This window comes from Gallinula chloropus, assembly GCF_964237585.1.
Source record: "Gallinula chloropus genome assembly, chromosome: 4".
NCBI lineage: Eukaryota > Metazoa > Chordata > Aves > Gruiformes > Rallidae > Gallinula > Gallinula chloropus.
The window spans coordinates 31,859,726-31,883,144 of NC_140088.1; the positions used below are offsets into that span (position 1 = coordinate 31,859,726).

At 37.4% G+C, this 23,419-nt stretch overlaps 1 protein-coding gene across 1 annotated transcript in view; it reads right to left on the bottom strand.

Annotated features, from left to right (window-relative positions):
* Nucleotides 1–23,419, bottom strand: part of ELP4 (elongator acetyltransferase complex subunit 4) — a gene marked incomplete at its 5' end in the record, with an annotated part of 151,929 nt that overhangs the window by 97,816 nt on the left and 30,694 nt on the right. Inside the window, 3 exons of the mRNA XM_084263590.1 lie at nt 6,718–6,802; nt 14,677–14,816; nt 20,249–20,380. Coding sequence (XP_084119716.1) covers nt 6,718–6,802; nt 14,677–14,816; nt 20,249–20,380 — 357 coding nt within the window. The remainder of the gene's footprint in view (nt 1–6,717; nt 6,803–14,676; nt 14,817–20,248; nt 20,381–23,419) is intronic.

Sequence of the window (23,419 nt, forward strand, 5' to 3'; positions counted from 1 at the left end):
TGTTACCTTCATAACTTGACTATTTTGACTATTTGCTTCAGTTTCACTTGTTCTGCTACTTCTAAATGAACAAGGTTGGTGGCCTATGTCACCATCGCATGGCCATTCTGCTATTTTAAACTTCTTCCAACTCATGAAGGAAAGTTTATCCACAGCTATGGAGAGTCTGTTGTAGACATCAACGGATTGTTGTTAAAGGACTACATCTTTCTGAAAGTCCTTGAAATGAGTGTTTCTGGATCTGCTTTAGTTAGCTCCTGGGTATGAGAATCTAAGCTGTTTTGACACATAAAATCCTAAAGAGCCTTGTTTGTTGCTTACCTAAAGACTGCTGCCCTGCAGTACACTGGCAGAAGAGCATCCAACAGAGGCTGTGGCTAAGATAAAGCCCATTTTCTGAAGGGGCAGCTTATGAAGCCAGATTTGTAAATTTTAATGCAAAGTAAAATGTCATATCTCATAATGAAAAATCTCATTTCAGCTTATTTGATGTGACCTTTTCTGGTGATCTTTGAGAAGGATTTTGGCTGTATTTGCTATCAATAGCTGAGAGAGACAATAAGGGTCCTTGTTGAAAGACTTCCCGCACAAGGTGATCAAAGATACATTTCTAGAGTTCAGGGTTTAGACTTAAAGGCCAGCGCTTTTTTTTTTTGTCTTAAAAAATTAAATCTGCATCTAAAATAGCATTTTAGATAAAGAAAAGCTTCCAGGTAGTTTTCATTACAGCCAAGTGCTTTAATAAACTGTAGACATTCATTTCCACCAGCTGGAATGAACAGTAACTATCAGGCACAAACCATTGCACAGCTGCTCTGGAAACCCAGCAGAAAGGTTTTGACAAGACAAGAGGCTACTCTTATAAAGACTTCGCTCTCCATATTAGGTGGACAGAGCCTGAGTTGTGAAACACAGTACCACAAGGCTCTGTATTTATTCAATTCTCCTGGCTTACACAGTAAGCTGATCTGTGAATTCACTGACAGTCTTTGTGAAGCGATACATGTTTTAGCTCTGGTAGATTCTTTATTCTTGGTCCTTGCAGGTTTTTGGGCTTTGCTGATGTAAAGCTAACTTTTTACCCTGCCTTATTAAGATCTGGGCAATAACACACAATCTGACTTCTCTGTTTGCTATTTGTCAGACTTGGATGGTAGGAGTTTTAAAAAGAACAGGAAAAATAGAAGCTAGTCTAAAATTCTTCAGAGACTTCTAATCAGAGAAGACCCATACGTTTCTTTATGTGTGTTTAAGCAACAGTACAAAATCAGGCATTTAATTAAACTATTTCCCCCGGATACAACAGATGCCAATCATGCAGTGAAAGTATTCTGGTACTTCAAAACCACAGAGCAACCATACATAAAACTCACAGAAACTTCTGTAATGAGAAAAATACTTTTTATTATGAAGAAAATTGCTAAGAACCGTATCAGAATATCACTTCTCCTATTGGATAAAGGATGACAGATGCTTGTTTCACAATATTAAATCATCAGAGTTGTAAAAGATGAAGCTATTCAAACACCAGATAATATCAGATGTATTTGCTTTGACAGGAACAGAATTTCTACCAGTATAATTCTGTCAGGTCCACAAGGCCCTGACGAATAGCTTATTCCATAGCTGAATTAAGAAAATCATAAGTCTAATTTTCTATAACAAGCCTGCAGGACAGAGTAGAATAACATTTTATTAGATATACCATGAGATCTTTTATAGTCTCATTAGTTTGGAAAACTTTTTTAAAACTTTTTCATGTAATTTTTGTAACAACATCTGCTCTGGCAGCAAGAATTCCAATTACAAGGAGTTAAAAAACTCAAAGCAAACAAAGAACCAATCCCTCTCTTCCTGCCCGCCCCCCCCCCCCCCCCCCCCCAGTTTATTGCCCTGCAATTCACCCAACTCAAGCTCCAAAGCATATCAAAAAGTGTTTAAGGAAATAAGCTTGCGTATGAAAGTTCTGATGCCAAATATGAAAAAAGCCAAAACAATTCTGAAACAAGTGCTATTTCTAGGATTTAAAATCATGTTCATTTTATAAAGGATTCACACTTAATGAGCTGCAGCAAAGAGTTACTGGGAGGATTAAAAAAAGGGTGCAAAAGTGATGCTCATATTTCTAGGTTACAGGTAATTTAGACCCTGAATTTCCAAATAACTCATAGCAAACTCATGTTCAAGTCAGTGTGATTGAACAGGTTATTGCTTTGGTTAACTTCAAACAAACTTTTCTGTAGTCTAACACTTCAAACAAGAATTATTGTCCTAAGGCCCACAAAGTCATGTGCGACAATCAAAAATATGAAGCTGTGATTTCCAATGGCAAATGATGCCATAAAATTAATGTTAACCAATCATACTAAGTCCTACAGATGGCTGACCATTTTATCAGAGGTCTACTAAACTTCTAACAGTGGTTTTCACTAATTGCCTCACACCTCTGTCTGCTGAAATGGGTGACATTCTGCTCACTTTTCTCCATTTTCTCTAATACTGGTATTAGATAAAAAGGAGCCAATAAAAAGGAGTAGTAAGTCTAAGCATCAGATGACAACTGTATCCTGGGGTGCATCAAGGACGGCATTGCCAGCCGGTCCAGAGAGGTGATTGTCCTGCTCTACAGTGCGTTGACGCAGCCTCACCTTGAGTACTGTGCCACAGTACAAGAGGGACGCAAAAATACTGGAGTGTTTCCAGAGGAGGGCAACAAGGATGGTGAAGGGTCTGGAGGGGAAGTCTTATAAAGGGAGACTGAAGTCCCTTGGTTTGTACAGCCTGGAGAAGAGGAAGCTGAGGGGAGACCTCATCGTGGTCTGTGGCTTCCTGACGAGGATGTGCAAAGGGGCAGGCACTGATCTCTCTTTGGCAACCAGTGACAGACCCAAGGGAACAGCATGAAGCTGAGACAAGGGAGGTTTAGGTTGAATATTAGGAAGAGGTTCTTTAATGACAGGGTGGTTGGGCACTGGAACAGGGACACTTCGAGGGAAGTGGTCACAGCACCAAGCTTGACTGAGTTCAAGAAGTGTCTCTCAGCGCCATGCTCTGACTTGGCTGGCCCTGTGTGGAGCCAGGTGTTGGACTCCATGATCCTTATGGATCTTTTCCAACTCAGGATATATTCTGTGATTCTAAAAAGAGTAGTAAGTCTAAGTATTATTTGCATATTAATGTGAAACTAGTCAAAAATATGTGAAAGTTTTACTAGTCGGGTTAAATTTTTCCTGTGAATCCAGATCAAAGAAGTAGCACATTTCTAGACCCCCAGAATCTAGATATTTTGGAAGAATTATTCTTCATAATCCAAAAAAGGAAGCATTAATGACATCAGCTTCTGTCATTCACAGACAGTGATTAATGGATCTATGTCAAGTCAGTAAGCAAATCTCTTAAAAGTTCAGTAACTCCCTGCTACATTTGGGCTCTTGTACATTTCTCCAAACTTCATGAAAACCAGTGGCAATAGGACCTCCCTGAAGATAGAGGATTATTGGAGGTGAAGAGCATACATACACAAACTTCTGTGAAGCATGTTGTGGTGGTTTAGCCCTGGCTGGAGGCCAGACGTCCACCAAAGTCAGTCCATTACTCCCCTTCTTAGTTGGACAGGGGAGAAAATATATATTAAGAGGCTCAGGAGACAAAATAAGGACAGGGAGAGATCATTCTGTCAGCAATGACATGGGCAAAACAGACTCAACACAAAGTGAAGAAGAGAGAAACTACCTAATTTATTACACTACACTACAAAGAACAGGGAAAAACCAGAGTTGGGAGCGTGACCAGATCTTAAAACAAACGCAAGCAGATCTTAAAACACTTTCCCCCCTCCACTCCCTTCTTAGCAGACTTTAGTCACAATTTTGCTCCCTTCTTCCCCCCTGTTCACAGTACAGGGGGGGGCAGGGACTGAGGAAGATGGGGTTCTCGGTAGCACCTTCCCCCAACCCCTCCATTCTAATCAGACTTCCCTTTAGCCATGATCTTGCTCCCTTCTTTCCCCCTGCTCGCAGTACAGGGGGGCAGGGACTGGGAGATGGGGGCTTTGGTCAGTCCCTTGTAAGTTGGTTTTCTTCTCGGCTCGGGGTGGGGGGCAGGGGCATTCATTCCACACCCTCCCTCTGCTGCATCATAGGGTCTCACCCACAGGAGACAGTCCTCCACGAACTTCTGCAACGTGAATCCTTTCCCACAGGGCTTTATCTCTTCATCACAGTGTCTCTCAGCCCCAGTCCTCCACAGGATTCCAAGCCTCCCCTCAACAAACCTGTTCCGACGCAAATATTTCTCTCTTATCTCTGTGTCTCTGATTCTCCTCATGGCTGCAAGTGCTTGCAGCAGCTTGTTCCAACGTAGGGTCACCACGTCTTCTCTATGTCTCCACCTGCTCCATCCAGTGTGGAGCCCCTCCACGGGCTGCAGGTGAGGTCTCGGCCTTTTCCATGGGTTTCTCCATGGGCTGCAGGGGCATCTTCCTCTCTGGCACCTGGGGTGCCTCCTCCCTGGCCCTTCTCCAGCCCTGGTGTCTGCACAGCTCGTTACATCTTCTCGCTCCCTTCTCCGGTGGCAAAATGCAGCTGTTTCCGGGTTGTTTTCTCCTATATGTGATTCCCAGAGGTGCTCAACTATCTCTTGGGCCACAACTTTGGCCTTGAATTGCTCGTTGTTTATAGTTTAGGCTGGCAGAAGACTGTAACTGCAACTTACAAAAACTGTCTCAGCAGCACAGCCTCACGAAACTGCAACACATGTATTATTTTATAAAGTAAAGGATACCAGAAGCCCAGAAGAATACCAGCTGCTCCTTACTCTACAATATTCATTGCACCTACACTGTACTTCTGAAGTCTGTCTCAGTAAACAGAAAGGGATACAGACTGGCAGAGAGGTGAATTTCTCATAGACTTGGATTATAAAAGGATCCAAGGCATGTTCTGGCTCATAGCTACATTCATCTCTGGACATATTTTTAACAGGTGTGTATTATATACTGCTTCTAAACGTATGAACTTCGAGTGTACATAAAAAGATGATGCATGGGTTAAAGAGGAATCTCAAAGATACTGCTTCAGAAAATCATATGTATTATCTCCCTTGAAACAGAAACTATGCAAGTGCTAATAGTTTTCTAGATGAGTAAACTGGCTTGAAAAAGGGCTCTTTTAAACTTTTAAAGATTCACTTCAGAAACTTATATACATCATGTAACAAATGCACTCTTAAATTCATCTCAGTTCAAATTCTGCTTTTGCTTTACTGACTCTAGTAAGACATTTTGAAACAACGAACAAGTACATGACGTTTAACTTTTCCTTGCTTGCAAGCAAGAAATAAAAGATACTGACTCTGACCAAGCTTCATTTTCTTTTACATGTTAAAGCAAAAAAAAAAAATCAGGAATATACAAAGGTGCTATTTTTCCTGTCAGACTTAACTTGTAAGAAAATTAAGAAACACCAGCCTAATCTCTTCAGTAGGAGGTTGTTTTCTGGCTGAAGGTTGTCAGGGTGTTTGTTTCACTCAGCGCTGCTCTTTGCAGCCGGCAAGCTCTCAGGCTTCCACAGGACCTGTCACCGTACAGGAGGAGCATCTCTGCACACGGTGTATATGGTAGGATGACATGCCTGTTGCCATGGCTACTGCAGCAAGTGGGGAGAGGTGCCTGTCAGGGACCAATTTACTTCTCCAGACTGGCACTGCCACCAAAGGGAAGGCAAACTCACCCATAAATCTCAGCAGAGACTAAACGCTGAGCACAAATAACCTAAATTTACACACAAGTGTTCTGTGCAGGTAATGCCTCTAAAACATACTATTACACATGAAAATATCTGCTCCAACATCATCTTCCCTACCAAAGGAGACTTTTATGATACTCAACTAGTCATAATACACAGCTTGTATTATACTATTTAATGTTCTCCTGCACCTATACTAATTAACTACTACTGTAGTAACATTTCTATTGTAAAATAATAAAAGTAATTCCCTATCAATAAAGCATCTATATATAATTTATCATCCTATGTACTCCAAACGCAAAGGACTCACATTACTCAATGCAACAAAGAATAATACATAAGGCCCTGCTCAAATTAGAAATAGGCTTTCAGTCTATGTTGTTACACTTAAAATGTAACCAATACACACAGTATGATTTATTAAAAAGTACAGAATTCTGGCAAGCTGTTTTGATTTGTAAAGCTGAAATAGCACTCATTTCTTTACTTGTGTTTCAATGCTTGCTGCATAAAGATGCAAAGCATTAATTTAATTAAAAAATTCCTCCCAGTCCTGTTATAACAACATTGAAATAACTGGCAATTTTAAGATTAAATGTTCAGTCTCAAGAGTCTTGAACACTTTATTGCTAAAGCAACAGTTTGAAAAAATAAACTATAGGTGAAAACGTGTTTTGCTAAATTGGGTTATATTTGGCAATCCATTTATTAGCTAATTGCATGGAATATGCATTTTACTAATGTTGGCTTACAGGTCTTGTGTAGTCTTTATATCTGTAACAGGTGAAAACTCCAAATGCACATTAAAATACGAACCACACTCTTTATTTACTTTGCTTATTTAGTTTAGCAATGCTTAGAAACAGCCTGCTCCTTGTTACTTTGTCCAAGATCTCCTTGTGCCACCCTTGAAAACTCAGAAAACAACATTAGTTACAGGTTTATATAATAGTACAAGGGTGTTTGTTACCTGGGGATCAGAGCCATCAAACCCTTCCTGGTAAATGATCCTCTGAATGGACTCAAGCAGCCTTGTGTAAGCACTGTTCATAATACTGTTGGTAAGAAGAAATAGTTTAGTAACACATTGTACTACTTTCCTGTATGTCTCTAACAGCTGTATTAAACCAAATATAAGCAGATGCTGCTTTCAGTCCAAAATCATAATGAAGAAAGAACCCAAACATATTTGAATATAGTTGACATCATAAGCAGTTGTGACTGTTCCATGTTAACTAGTTCAGTGCTCAGACATTTAGTGAAAGCTTAGACCTGTAGAGATTAAGATAAATTAATTATGTCAGGCTCACTTACATCTAGAAGACTATGACTTAATATACCAACTTGAAGTTGAAACCATTACAGTGTGGTACTAATCTGTAACTGACAAAAAGCTACCCAACTGTTAGTCCACATATACCTAATCAATGCCCTGGTGATGTAGAGTTGACTTTCTATTACTGAAAACATTCATATATACAATTGCTACAACAATCAAACCAACAAGAAAAGAAAGAGACAACATTTTTCACAATTTACAAGTTGATTTAGGTAATTTGGGTTTTTTTTATTTGTTTGTTGTTTTATTTTCCCCTAAGTATTTTTTTCTGATACCAAAGCAGACATAAGATACATTCTGCTATGCAATAGTTCCATTTTTGTATCCATACACTACAAGTTTTATTACTGCTTTATTTGCATGACAGCAAAATTGTGAAAATATAGAATTAGAAAATATAACATAAAATAAAATAAAATAAAAAAGGCAAGCCAGTGGCTATAAATGGATTTAATCAGACTTGAAATGAAAATTGAGCAAGCTGTCTCATCAAAGGCTCAGAAGGTCCAGTTCCTGCACATCCAAAGGACTTCTTCAGATACCCATCCCAGCCATGCTAATACATACTCCACCCTAGCCCAAACATCTTCTCTCTCCTTGTCTTCACATAATTGCAACACACACATGATCCCTGTTGCTTACACAGTGCTCTGATTTCTTCCTGGTTTTGCCAGAGCCCAGAATCTCCAACACTTCATAGGAACCAGAAACATTTGTGTATCTTTTTGGATATTCCCTTATCCTTTTGGAAAAGTTAGTAACTGCTGCTCATCATCAGGAAGGAGCTTGCAACTACTTTGTAGCCATAGCCACATTACACTATGTGTAGACAATTGTGGTCTGTGTCACCAAAGGAGCATTTTCAAATCTATGGATTTATCGCTTATTTTGCTTACCACACTATCTATAGGGATGTCAGAGAATATCCTGCAATCACAATACTTCCCAATTCCTGATTTATTACTAACTTACTTTTAAAAGTTAGTGGATAAAAGAAAAACATATCTAAAGTGTTAGCAAAATTTTAAGGGTCCCAAAATTAAAACAAGCAAACAAATAAAAAGGGATCTGCAATTATTTTGCAATTATTATTTACAGCAAAGAAATAATTAAAAAAATAATGTAATGCATGTAGATTTTTCAGTATTGCAAAAACAGGTGCTCTTCTACTTCTTGCTAAAATACTAAGGGTCAACCTACTTGAATTTGAACCATGCTATGTAAATAAGAACATGAAAAATATCATGGAAACACTATTTATAAAAACAAGTTGCATTAACCTTCTGGCAATATTTGGCATAATATTTAAGGAAGGAAATAAGGTATTTCTTATTTTGTAATTTCTAGCCTTATTTTGGCTTTGTTACTAAACGTGGTTTAATTCTGATAATGAGTTTAAACATTTCCTTCTTTTTTTGTTTGGTTTGTTTTGGGTTTTTTTTTTGTTTAGCAATTTAGTAATGGATAAAGCAGGAGCTAGCAAGAAGGTATCCCGGTTACAATGGAGCCTCTGACTTCTCTGTTGATAGTTTCTAAGCAGTTAACAAAGGTTAGGTTATCAAGAGTATGACAAATAGCCTTATTATGTATAAGGAGACCCCATTAGGCAAGACAGTTAAGCCTGTTTTATCTAAATTTATCTAAATCAAGATTCTATATAGAATATATTATTTTTCAAAAGCACATACATTCTTAAGGTAAAACTTACAAGCATTATTGAAAACCTAGTTTAAGTATTTTAGTTCCCTTGATTACCAAGCTTCCTCTTTTGATAATTACAACTGAGCAATGAGGATAGAAGTAGAGGGGTAGAAAGTAAACCTGTGATGCATGGAATTATTACAGAGGATATTTCTGCCTTCTGGTTAGGCAGTGGCTTTAGCAATGCAACAAAAAGGACATGAGAATATCCTAGCAACAACAACTGGAAAGCAGTTGCTGTCAGCTGCACAACCCCATTAACCTGGTCCCAGCATTAGAGCAGGATGTAAATGCCCTTCCCTAACATAAAAAACAATGAGATAAGGAGGAGAGGGTTTATTCCTTCTTTTGGCACCAAATACCCAGTCCCATTTACTACTTCCTTTAGGAGAACACACTTCCCAATCTGTTTTCAATTAATGTTTATCATGGGGCAATGAAATTCTACCCGTCTTAGGTGATTATCCAAAGTGGACCCTGCAATCTAATGTAGTCACCAGGTACCAGAACTACAGACAGGAGAGCCAACACAGTACTCCTCATCTCCCTCTGTCAAAGAGAAGATACACACACGTGTTGAAAAACTCAGGAAAGAAAAGGAAGATTGAGCCAGACTTTAAGGTGAACATATTATAGGTATAACCTCCAAATCTGATCTTTAATTGCAAAGTAAAAGTCAAGTCAATAACTTAATTCAGTTTAATTGGTCAAAGAATCTCCTCTCTTTGCAAATCCATATAGAAGCCACATTCTTGTGTGGGTAGGAAAAGAGGGACATACATAGATATATATGATTTCTAAAATTGGCTAAGAGTTTCCAGCCCAAATAAAGCCTCCACATCTCTGATCCTGTGCTATAAATATCTTGCAACAGACATTAGCTACACTTACAGAGACAGTACACTACTGAAGGACAGCTTAAATGCGATGCTTCACATGATGCTTCACGTGATGCTTGAAAATTAAAAGCACCAATAAGATATGGTGATTTTTACAAATGTAGGGTTCTTGTGCCACAAAACTTTATGAAGAAGGACCTTGCTCACTAATGGATGCGACACTTTTTTTCAAAGGACTGCAAAATATATGTTCACTATATTCACTGTTTGTGTCAGAAATATATAAGCTGAACAGGAAAATATGGTACTTTTTAAAAAAAATACATTTTCTGCTTTAACTTCATAATCCACTCTTCGTTGTTATATCCCTCAGCAGTAAAAGGAAAAGAGAGCAAAGGATTGTTGTTTTTATTCCCTACCTCTTCCCAAAGAAAAGAAGCGTAGGGGAAGAGAGGCAAAACTATCATTTTCACTTCCTCTTCAAGATCTGTATTAGTGTCAAAAGCAAAACATTCTTAGATTGAAAAAAACCCACCACACCACTGATTTTGGTCTGCACTCCTACACAATTTAAGAGAAAATGTTATTCAGCAATGTCTTTACAGGTAAATATCTTGCAAAGTATACCCTTCGGAACATCATGAAATCATTTGCAAATATCCCATAATGCACAGCCTATTAACATAAGTTATTTCAGAAATGAACTATCCTTTTTCTTAAAAATACCTCTCTACTTCTGAGGGATTTGTCAGCTTTCAGTGTTAACACATCATACGTCAATCTTCTTTTGATGAATTAAAAAACTGAAAACAATTTTTTTTTAGATATTTTCTCAATTTTAAGTAATTTTTTTGTTTTTAGTTTCTACTGAGCTATCAGTACTTATTTGTGGTACTGTGAGCCTAATAGATTAGAGGTTTTGCAATGCTATATAGTCAATGAGCATTATGCAACCAGGTGGGTTTTTTTTCCTATGCATCTAAGACTGTAGTCTGAGAACCTTATGTTTAAGAAATTATATCCTCAAGTGGAGCTGTGCTACTTAGTCATGTCCATGTACCTAGTTCACTGTAAGACAGACTAAAAGAGGTTAGCTTAACCTCAGACCTTCAGGCAATCAAAGAGGAGGTCTAACACAAATTGTTGACTTCTATAGGAAGGGTTAACTGTGACTATCGCATTCCTTTCTTTCAAATCATCATCTAGTTATTCAAGAGAACAGAATTTTTTACTATTCTATGATATGTTGAAGTTAGCTTTAGAAGCCAGAAGCACTGTATTGATTTTCCAAACAGTAATGCCAACAAAACTATGCTTTCCCTCCGCCTTTTATAAACTTTCTTTAATGAAATAATAATGACAGGACTGTGAGCTTGTTTTCGTTCCTTGAGAAAGGATTGCTTCCTTCAGAATTTCATCACAATATCTGTTAAAACTACCGTAAAAACCTGTTGGGTTTCTGTAAAAGCATAAATGTTTTGGGACCAGCCAAATAATTGGTAACATTCATATTTAGTATTGGATTTAATACACTGTGACTAATGTGCATTAAAGAATCACAGAAGATAGGGATGAAAAGGACCTCAAGAGGTCAGGTAGTCTATCTTCTTGCCCCAAGGCAAGACGAACTGCATCTAAACCATCTCTGACAGATATTTACCTAACTTGTCCTTCGAAATTTTCAATGATGGAGATTCTACAATACTCCCAACCAGTGTCTGCAAGGCAACTTCTTCTCATGGTAATCATTAGAAATATATCTCCTTCTTTCCAGCCCGTATTTCTACGGTCACAGTTTACTGTAGCCCATTACTGCTTGTCCTGCCCTCAGTAGACAACAGTACTACTCTCTGTATGTCAGTTTTTAACTTGTTCAAGACACTGCTTACACTTGTCTAAGAACTTTGATGCTTCTATCATAGGGCATACATTCCAGTTTTACAGCCTCTAACTGGCCCAGTGTTTTCTTTAGGGGTGCTATAAAAAATTGGACAACTTTGTTATGGCTGAGCGTAAGTACTTTGCATGTCTTCTCCATTAAATTCTAGTTTATCACCTTCATGCTTTTTAAATTATGCTTTTTGGTAGCATTAATCCCACAACACTGCTAATGCATTTTATATTCAAGATACTTTATAACCCCAGATCTTCTGGAGACCTGCTACACTATTTTATTTGTTCAATTAATTATTCCTACTAGTATGATACTCAGCATGCCTTCTCTGAATTCCATATAGTTTATTCCAGATCACTGACCTAAATCTTCTTGAATTCTAATTCTATTATCTAATCTGCATGCAATAATTCCTTCCACTTTTTTCCAAATCTGACGACTGCAATAAAGATACCCATTGCTTGGGATGCATATCAAACCAAATTAGTACTAGATTATTACTAGACCAAACACTGGTACTTCAGTCAGGTTCAGCTGTGACTCAATGACAGCTTATTTAGAAGATAAGAATTTAACAGTCAACATGACAAAACCAAATCTGTCACACCAGCCTATGTTCCTCCTTTGACACGATATCATTGACTTTATCAATAGAGAATATCCCCTGTTTTATTTTAGAGCCTTTTGACTCTATTGCAGTTGAATATCCATAAGCAAACAAAGGAAAAACCATACTGAGCGAAACTACCCTAGAAGCTTAAAAATAGGTAATATGTTTTCTGGTATCTTTCAGAGCACTGATGATATCCCACAGATGTCTTCACCTTCACCTCTCCTTAAAGAGAGGCACTGCTTTGGCCTTTTTAACTTTATGGAACTTTGAGAATTCTATATGTTTTAATGATGAAATTCATTATGACTCAGCTTGAAAACATTTATGTATTTTCTGACCTGCTCTTTCTTTATGTAAATTTGATAGTCCAGTTTGCTGGCATTAACTGTGCAATGTAATAGGACAAGCAGCTTTTCTCCACTTCCATATTTTTTAAAAAACTCCAGTTATACAACACTGAAAGTTGAAATTCTAGTTCAGTTTATTTTTTAAATGTGTGTCAAAATTGAATGACTGCAGTTATGGGAAGCTTAAATCTCCCATTTTTCTACAAAGAAATAACCTTTATTTCAGAAGGTATAATTCTGAAATATTCTTATTCTCACCTTGACCTAGTGCAACCTTTCTAACACAAGAAATCCAAAAACAGTGGTGTTTGTGGTCTGGAAAAAAGAATCAAAGCCAGAAAAGAAATGAAGAAAGAAAGAGACTCACACATCTCTTCACAAGTCCCACAGATTTCTGTCTGAGAGTTTGCTATTCCCAACGTGTTAGTTATTTCTCCCTGTCATTTATGAAGTTGCATTGTGATGGAAAATTGCTAAAATGGTGGCTGTGTTACTTTGGCATCTTCCTTTCCTCTCAACAATACAATTATTAAATTTCCTCAGGAGAGGTTTCTTGAAGGAAACCCATGTTGTGGTTGCAGGGAGAAGAAAGAGAGACAAGCCTTCCAAAATAAGTCTTATTTGATCGTATTTCTCACCTCATCACTCTGTGCTCTACCAATCAGTCGAGCAAATTTAACTAAATGTAATCTTTCCATTACACTCAAACTAAGAATAGAATTCATGTAGTATGAATGATGAACTTTTACCAGTTTAGCAGAGAAAGAAAATACCAGTTAAGCAAGGCTTATAATGTCAAATGCATATAAGTTAGTCCATTTCCTGTACTATACATATGAGTTAATTTGATTTTAATGCAAAATGTACAATCACCTGACAGCCCTTCTAGTTAGTGAAATTAAGCTCAGAGTCATGAGGCATTCTAGTTTGCAAGGGAAAAGACAGAAAAGGAGTTAAATTGCTCATTAACAATATAAGCACTTGCAACCTATCTGTCAGATACTTATGTCTACGCCCTATGGATAGACACAAATATCCCGCTACTAAAAAAAAATAAAGAATTGTACATAATATATAAACATATATTCAAATATTTACTCTCTTGAAAGTGGGTTTTTTACATGGCAAGAATTTATTTTAAAAACTAGTGACATTTGATCACATAACACAGAAATAAATTATGAAGAAACTTGGCTTTTGCTTTTCTACAGCTCTAAGAAAGGTGCTCCCTATTGCACTTCTTCCATAAATCTCAGTTTTTATATTTGAGTGTTCTGTAATGAAAATAAATCACAATAAAGCAGACAGTGCTACTACTTCCAGGAGCTGGCCCTAGACACTGGGATCTATAAAAGTAGGTATTATATATATTGACTGGGCTAAACAAAGAGATTGCTAGCCCATATTTGATGTTTGACTTGACTTGAAATGTCTCCAAGAAAGATACAATGGATGTACGTGCTACAGGCTAATAGGAGTCTTCGCTACTGTCATTCATTTTCTCTTGGTCTTCCTCAATTCATTACTGACAGACATTAACCATAATAAGTTATTCATTCAGAGAAGAGTTTATGATTTTCTCTGGAATTAGGGGTGTTGTGTAAGACATAATTAGTGATTGTAATTCTATTCACAGTATTTTGTATTTTCCTTAGGTGAAGCTGTAGGATGTAAGAAGAGTCACACAATAAACTAATCTGATATAGCATTCTAAGCTATGTAGGTCAAGGATGGCCTGTCTTCTTAGCCCTAAAATCTGCATGGATATCTTCCTAAGACTGATAGCCACCTGACACGCACATCTCTGAAAGCTGATGGGGCATGGTGCTCAGGGAGCAGTTCACAGACAGATAGTAACAAGTTTTCCCCATTCCCCACACTCAGCTGTCAGTAGGGCTGGGCTGAACATGCGGCTGTGTCTTAGGCTGTCCTAGTAACGTCTGCCTTAATTGTCCCTGCCAACTTGTTTCCTCCCAAAGCAGAGGAGTCAGTATACTGAGCTGCCTCTGTGCCACTGCAGCTTTGCTGCTAGTCCCAGCATGTAGCACTGACATGAGAACCATTGATGAAATGCTTGAGAGCCACGCACGGCTAAAAGATTTTTCATAGCAACTGTAGATGCAAAAATGTCATTTACAACTAAATATGCAGTCAAAATTCGAACACACAACAGAAGCATGTGGTATTCCAACTTACTGTGTTTTCATTTTAGGCTGTACAGACAATTCTTCAGGAAGGTAAAAACTGTGCCATTTTATGGACTGAAACAGCTCTGGAGACATTGTTTTAGAAACATCATAGTAGTGGCCAAACTTTGTAGATGTCATTGGGCTGGTCTGTGGAAACAATAATACTGGTTACAATAACCTATGAAATTATTATCTGTCAAAAGAAAATAATTAACTAGAAATACACTTGAAAGATAACTGTTTTTTATCCCCATTCAGTTTAGTATAAGCTTCAACATGATAATGTTTACTGAGAAACTTTGGTTCCCCTGTTGATAATGTGAATTTTGCACAGGATTCAACCCATACTATTCCAAGTTGCATCACCAAAATGCAGCCAGACAGTTAATGTATTTCTGCACATGTTCTAGATATATGATCACAAATTTCAAAAGGCCAGATATATGAAATGTGCAGAACATGACATGCTCCACCTACCTGATTATTCAGTATGTAGGAATCATACAGTGCTACAGAAATATTTTCAGACTTTGAAAAAGTTTCACTTTGTTAATTTATGCTCAATAAGAAAAAACACCATTGAATCTTCATATATCTGATTTTCATAGAAAATTGTAAAAAAAAGAATGCTACACAGACATCACATGCAACTACCATGGTTTGCTGTAGTGAGGATACTGTTTTATCAGCTCTCAATTTTGGATACATAAAACATCATAGTCCACCCCAATTGAATATACAGCATAGAAGGAACTGCACATTTTTAATATGTTTTCCTGGTAAATAAACAGGAAATGAATGCATAATTTTTTTCCACATTAATGGAATTCAGCATGAAACCTACAACATTATTTGTATTACACGTGCAATGTTAAAATACCCTAGATAGTTATAATAGGCAGTATTCAAGTATGTAGTAGTTGACTGCTACAGGAATTGAACAGTTTTTGTTCTTCATGTAGCAGTCCATTTTCTTTGTTATTTTTGCCCTTCCTATTAAAAAAAAAACAAAACAAAGCTATTCTGGCAAGAACTGCCAAGCAGAGTAAACCTCAGAGGCAAGTTAGTTTCTTCCAGGGAAGGAAAACACTTGGCACAAATATAAATGTTAAATGTAAACACTGTAATGTTTAAGCAATGTTAAAATCGATCTTTAGGTTATAGCACAAACACCACTGTGCTCCTGATAAGATTATCTGTCATCAACTGTTCTGACTCTTTTGAGGAAAAAGAAAGTTCATTTAGAATAACCAAACAAGTTTTGTAATACCTGTTTGATTAATCACTCAAACCCATAATATTTCTAACTGGCAAAATCCTGGACCAAGAAAGGTGCTGGATCCTAGACTTTTAACAACAGCTTTGCAGGAAAGATGACCTATTATTTTATTTTGAGGACAAAATAACTTCAGATGCGTGACTGCATCTGAAGTGTGCATTGTACAACACAGGAACGTGCAAAAACTTTTAAAAATCATTTTTCTATCTTCCAACTATCAAGTCTTACTGCTTAGCTGTCTCCCCCATAAAAGCCAAGAGCCACTTTACATATAAAATGATAAAGTATTAAAATAAAATATCTCAATGGCTGTGAAAGAAAACGGGTGAGACCAAAAAGGTAAGAAAAGTATTAGGGATGTTGAAGACATAGTCACACTGCAGAACTGAGTGCCTTTTGAAGGTCGTTCTGAAGAGAAGTTTGAACTGGTAGTTAAATGGAATGCTATTTTGTTTGTATTTGAAAGTATGGAATTACATTTGAAAAGTGACCAGAAATACCCCCAATAATTTCAAAAGTTTCTCAGTAGGTTCTGTAACAATTTAGAACATTCTATAAACGGATTTTTCTTCTAAGCAAAATATACATTTTATTCAATATCTGAAAGTTGAGCAGGGATGCAAGAAAAATTCTTCGGAATTTGCTATTCTTGCCACATACAGGAATGATGATAAGTATACTCAATTATTAGAATAATGGGATCTCAATATTTTGCTGTGTGTTGAACAACAAACTATTTAGTTCCAACTCAGATTATTATAGAAAGCTTGTTGTTCTCATAAACCTTGGTCTTGCTAATAAAATAAGTATTATGACAGTAAAAAGAAAGAATACAGACATGCCCATGTATTTATAGTTGGCTTTCTGTAAGCAGTCATGCTATGTAGTTTTACAATTTTATTTAATGCTTCAGCTTAGCAGAAATATATTAAATTGTTAAGATTCATTAGAATAATTTGATTTAGAGTAAATGCTTTGAAATTATTTGATTAGTGGATGTTAGGTTGGTCAGTTATCAGAGAATATGAATAGCAACAATAACAATATCTTTCCTGCTTAAAGAAGATAATAATCAAACTAATCACAAACTTTTCATTAAAAGAAATAATTAGTTTTTTAATTAAAAAACCCACAAAATTTCTCATGTACATCTAGGCATAAGAGGCAGATAAGTTTTACTCAAAAAAAAAAAAAGAAAAAACACATTCTCTAAGTCAGTGCTTCAGTATATTTATTGGCACCTGGTTTTTAAAGAAGGAAGCCCAACAAAACATAACAATCTATCAAAATCTATATATTTTTCATGTAAAATGTAACTTTATTTGAAATGAGGATTCTGAAAGCAATTTAAACAGGGGCTGTTCTTTGGCCTATAATCTATTCTTTATCCGGATTACAGATCAGAATGTTTTTACTGCGATCTCTGCCAGAGCTCATCTTTTTATTGTGTACTTCCAAGCCCCCTTAATGTTTTAGAAAGGCCTTGACTAACTGAACTTTGATCTGATGTCTTCATTGAGAAAAGCTCCAGGTTGCCCATTTCAGATGCAAATCCTTACTGAGGCCCAATAGAGTTTAGTAAAGACAGCAAAAAAGAAGAAACAAGAAGTTTCCAGGATCCTCTTTGAGAATCCTAAGGCACATTGGTGTCCTTAATCCACCCTGCTGCATGGATTAAGGTAGGTGATAACCTCTCTTGATTCAAAAGAATAAGCACAGTGCCTACAAACTGGGTGGAGACTAGGATTTGGCTATAATAAAACACCATGCAATAAAAGCTCGGTCTATGTCAGAAGCCTATGAATAGGCCTCAATGTACTGCATTCCCAGGCTTAGCGGGGAAGCTTGCAAAAAGCCTACCTGAATCAAGTAAGCATGAATAATCTGCCTTAGCAGAATGACCATGGAGAGTGCGAACCAGAGACTTGCCATTCCTCTTAAGTTTGAGCTGATAAATTTATCAGTGGATTGGAGGCTCAAGCCTGTTCTTTCCTGGATTCCTGTTTTGCACAAGGAGAAATACACTAAATTGTCAGTGAGCAGAGCGTGCTTTTATGCTACCGTCTGCTGTTAATGTTTCTAATTGCAATACTAATGTGCTAGAAATCTCAGATTTAGGATGAATCAAGGCAGAAAATTGATTTCATGCTGTGACAGTTTATATATTGCCCCAAGAACATAAGCAGTTCATTCAAAAAAAAAAAAAAAAATCACACTGTCTTGCATTGCAAAATAGGCTCTCCATATACTCAAAAGTTTAAATGAAATTAACCTCTGATACAGATGAAAGTAACAAACCAGCAAAGGCACATCAAGCGCAACATGACCTGTTACCCTGACAGATTTCTTAAAAATCATCTGTCTTTTTCTGATGTATAAGATATATGCAGTATGTGGAGAGAAACTGTGATAGGCACCCTGCATGTGAAAAAAAAAAGAGTCTATATGAGGTCTAATAAATGGGAAGGGAATTATCTGAACTATTAACCAAAAAATATCCTGTATTACATAGAAATGAAAAATGAATTAGACATCAAAAATATTATAAAGACAGCTTTTAATCAGCATCTTTGCTTTATGTAAAGCCAGGTACTGGATGGAAAAGTTTTCTGCTAACATAGCTAGAGTTCTAGTTAAAAGCAAAGCTATTTTCTCTCTTACATACTTGAAACTATTTGATGGTAGTTTTTGAAAATGTACTAGTGTATTAGTTCAGTGTGGAAAATATGCCCTTATTTGTTATTTTCTTCTGCGAAAAGAAAATGTAAAGAATAAATCACAACCCAAGTTTTTAATTAAATAATATTACTAAACATCCAGGGTGCTGCAAGGCAACATCAGATTTTTCCTTAAGGAAGTATATTCACTAACCACAGCACAAAAATTTTATAACTGCATTATAAAATGTTGGAAAATAAAATATTTCAAAACGATTTCTCACAAATGAGAATATGCTGATGAATTTCAGCGATATCTGTTTTCAGAATTAGACCTTTATTTGCACTTAAAAAAAAATCTACAGAAAAACACAGTACCTCAACTATACAGGATGATCACCATCCCTTCAGGAATGACAATGCTAACAAGAAATACCCCACAAAAATCGACCATTTTATTCTATCTTCCATAACCAACTTTCAATAATTGAGGACAAGTACATTATGTATTGCTGGGAAATATTATATTAGCAGATGATGTGACTATTTCTATGAAGTTAGAGAGGATGAGTGCACACTTAACTGCATTATTTACATTTTTCTATGTTAGAACGACATGCAATTGTTTCCGTATCAATGTACGAAGAATTCGGCTAGATTTTAAAACAGACAAATTATTTTGGGGATGGTTTGAAGTGGCACAGCAAGCTCTGCAATAATAAAATTGATGAGATTATATGATTACCCTGGAGGCTGTTTGATTTGGCATGTCACCATATATAAGTCTTTTCTGACACAACTATATAGCCATGTCTGTGCAATTTCACAGAAAACCAAACATGCCAAGCCTTGTAAGATCATTTTGTCACATTCCAATTATGTTTTTTAAGAATACAACTGAACTTACTAGGCAGTTATGACCACATCTAAACCAGAATTTATAAATGTAGGCTAAAATGTATAGACAAAACAAGTTTTCTGTTCTGGATAGAAAAAAATGCTGCAGTTTTATTAAAGGTTGCTTGTGCCACTGTATTAAAGAAGAAAGTGACTAGCCATTGGAGATATATTATTCACAAAGCACTAGAAACTGTAAACTCTGAAAGACCACTGGTCTTGTTTCTTATATTCTCCCAGCAGAGTGATTAGTTTCCAGTGACAGTGAAGTTGATACAATCTCAAGTGCCTACTTTAGTTGTTATGCACATGGATAAGCAGGTCAACAGCTTGCTTTAACACAGTTCTTTAACTGGAGAGAACTAGTAAGCAATGTTGATTAAACCTCCTTAAGTAATTTGTTCACAACTAAATTTCAGCAAATTTTCTAAGTAACCAAATTATTTAAACTTTCATAAAAAGCGGTCTCAATAAGAACTGAAATATCCCATGGAACATTAACACTATATTACTTTTAAATTATTATTGTTTGCATTACGTTTCACAATTCCTGCAAGCTCTCAAATTCTCTTTCTCTCTGTATCTCTAGTAATCCAAAAATACAGTCATGTATGACAAGTTATCCTCAGGAAGCAATACTGTAACACTGTCCATTAGCAGTTCTGTTGTCTAGTTTCTACTGAAAAGCATTTGCTCTACAAATTCATTTTGACCACATAAGAAAAAAAAGATGAAATACTGCTTACCTCCATTTTTGGTAAATTTTGGTAGCGCCAGGCTATTTTCATGGAATCCTGAACATCTTCAGGCTTAACAACTGTTGCTTCTTCTCCCACATCATTTCTGTGTGTATCATCCAGCAAAGGGGCTGGAAGTTCCTACAGGTGGAGAGTGAAAGAATGTCAGCTATCTACCTTAGAAATGGCAGTTCAGATTGTTGTCCCTCCACCAAGCTAGCTAATACAATTATCTTAACATAATGGATAGTTGGAAAATCTGTAACAAAATTTGATTAAAATAACTTTCTGAAAGTGATATGAAAAATACTGAGTGTGAAAAAACTCCATGTAATTATTATGAGAAAAAATAATTAGACAAATATATGAGAATTCAGAATGGAAATCTCATGTTGTATACTCTATGAAAGCAACACAGCTTGCGCAGCATCCATATTCAGTTTTTTTTAAAAAAAATCTTCTGTTTCTGAGAATAGGGAAGTTCCCTGCATAGTGAATTCAAGCCTATTTTATAAGATCACTTTTCTTTTGTTAGCTTCTGTAAAATCTTCCAAAAGTATTGAACAGACCACCACAGCCTGCAGACACAGGCTGAAAACAACTGTAACAGGATAGCTTGAGTTTTCTCTTCTGGGAGCCATTAGGCATGATATTTACTAATGACCTCATGAAGACACACTAGGGAGTAAAAGGAAGGGTCAAACATTTAATCCATAAGTAATTTCTGTAAGTTTCCAATGCAAACATTTGTGGCTTTAAAACAAAAACCAAAAAACCAACACCCCCCCCCCACCAAATCCAACAACAAACCATAAAAACCCACCCCACAAAAACCAATTCAAAAACATTGCACATCAGTGGATTTAATTGTTCTGTGTGGACAGAACTGCACCCTTAACTTTGCTCTAAAATAGGAACAATGGTTTATTACAAATTTTCTGCTTTCTACTTTTGCTGCACTGCTGAAAATGTAAACAGCATTGGATGGACACCAATCACAGCACTTCTGATTTATGCACTGGGCTTCTACGCCTGACAGAGGATTGAAGTGTAACCATGTTTTCTGACCCAAGTTTTACCACCCATCTATGTAATCTGGAGGGCACAGAAACACTTCATCTGCTTAAAATAGATCAAGACTTATTTGAAAACCAAGTTTTCATTAAATAAAGACTTTTGAGAGAGAACCTAAATGTTGTCTCAAAGGTTAAAAATATAGAGAGCTAGCTAGTATCTCTGTTACAAAGCATTATGTGTGAAGAGATAAAACCCCAGAATTTGCCAACTTTAGGAGAAGAATGTCAATCAAAGTATGGGATACACACGAAGCACTCAACACAGGCAAAGCTGATACTGACTATAAACACCTACATGTATTATGGTCATTCAGTATTAAAGAAGACGGGAGAGAAAATCTGTACGTAGTCAGTGTGTAATCTTATTGTTTCTTTAGTGTAAATTAACATGACATCCACGTTTAAAGCCAAACTGAGGGCAAATGTTTCTAATTTCAGGACAGTTCTTTCCATCTCTCAGTGGCTGGTCAATACACTCTTTGACATAAAAGGCAATGGAAGCTATGAAAACTTTTATGTAATTACTTCAAAAAAGTTGCAGAAATAGAACAACTGTACCTATGTGTTTCAGCAGCTAAGTAGAAGATGCAAGCCACACATCTGAGCAATTTATTTATTTTCTTCTTGCAAATGAACAGCAAAAGCCTGGTAAAGGCTCTTCATGACAACAGTTATGTACAGAGTTAAATTTCTTACTGTTTGTTTAAAAGATACACTTGTACATAGAAGACCTATAAACTGTGGAAACAGGGTCTCAGTTCCTGGGATGAATATAAGGATGTTGCCAAGGCCTGTAGGGATGCAACTAGGAGGGCTAAAGCCCGCTTAGAAATGAAGCTGGCAAGGGACATAAAGGATAATAAGAAGAGTTTTTTCAGATATGTGAATAGTAAAAGGATGACCAGGGATAATGCAGGTCCCTTGCCGAATGAGGCGGGTGTCCTGGTAACGGGGGATGATGAGAAGGTGGAGATACTGAATGCTGCCTTTGCCTCAGTCTTTACTCCGAAGGCTACTCGGGACCCACAGATCCCAGATGAAAGTAGGAGTGTTTGGGGAACGAAGGGCTTCCCTCTAGTTGAGGTAGGGGTGGTCCAGGAGCGACTCAAGGGATTGATGCACACAAATCCATGGGCCTGGATGGGATACACCCACGTGTGCTGAGAGAGCTGGCGGAGGTGATTGCTGAGCCGCTCTCTATCATACTCGGTAGGTCCTGGACTACAGGAGAAGTGCCTGAAGATTTGAGGATAGCCAATGTAACTCCAGACTTTAAAAAAGGCAAGAAGGAGGATCCCAGGAACTATAGGCCAGTCAGCCTCACTTCTGTCCCTGGAAAGGTGATGGAACAGCTTGTTTTGGATGCCATCTCCAAACAACTGGAAGAGAAGAAGGTCATGAGGAGTAGTCAGCATGGATTCACCAAAGGGAGATCGTGCTCGACCAATCTCATAGCCTTCTATGATCTCATCACCGCCTGGGTGGATGGAGGGAGAGCAGTGGATGTCATCTGCCTTGACTTTAGCAAGGCTTTTGACACTGTCTCCCACAACATTCTGATAGAAAAACTCAGAGAACAAGGGATAGATGAGTGGACAGTGAGGTGGGTTGAGAACTGGCTGTCGAACCGGGCTCAGAGGGTTGTGATCAGTGGAGCAGAATCTGACTGGAGACCTGTGACTAGCGGTGTTCCCCAGGGCTCAGTGTTGGGTCCAGTCCTGTTTGATATCTTCATTGACGACCTTGATGAGGGAATAGCATCCACCCTCGGCAAGTACCCAATGATATAAAGCTGAGAGGGGTGGCTGACACACAGGAACACTGCGCTGCCATCCAGAGAGACCTGGACAGGCTGGAGAGCTGGGCAGGGAGAAACCAGATGAATTTCAACAAAAGCAAGTGTAAAGTCTTGCACCTGGGGAGGAATAACCATCTGTATCAGTACAGGCTGGGAGATGACCTGATGGAGAAGAGCTCTGTGGAGAAGGACCTGGAGGTCCTGGTTGATGACAGGTTGGCCATGAGCCAGCAGTGTGCCCTGGTGGCTAAGAGAGCCAATGGGATCCTGGGATGCATTAGGAAGAGTGTGTCCAGCAGGTCAAAG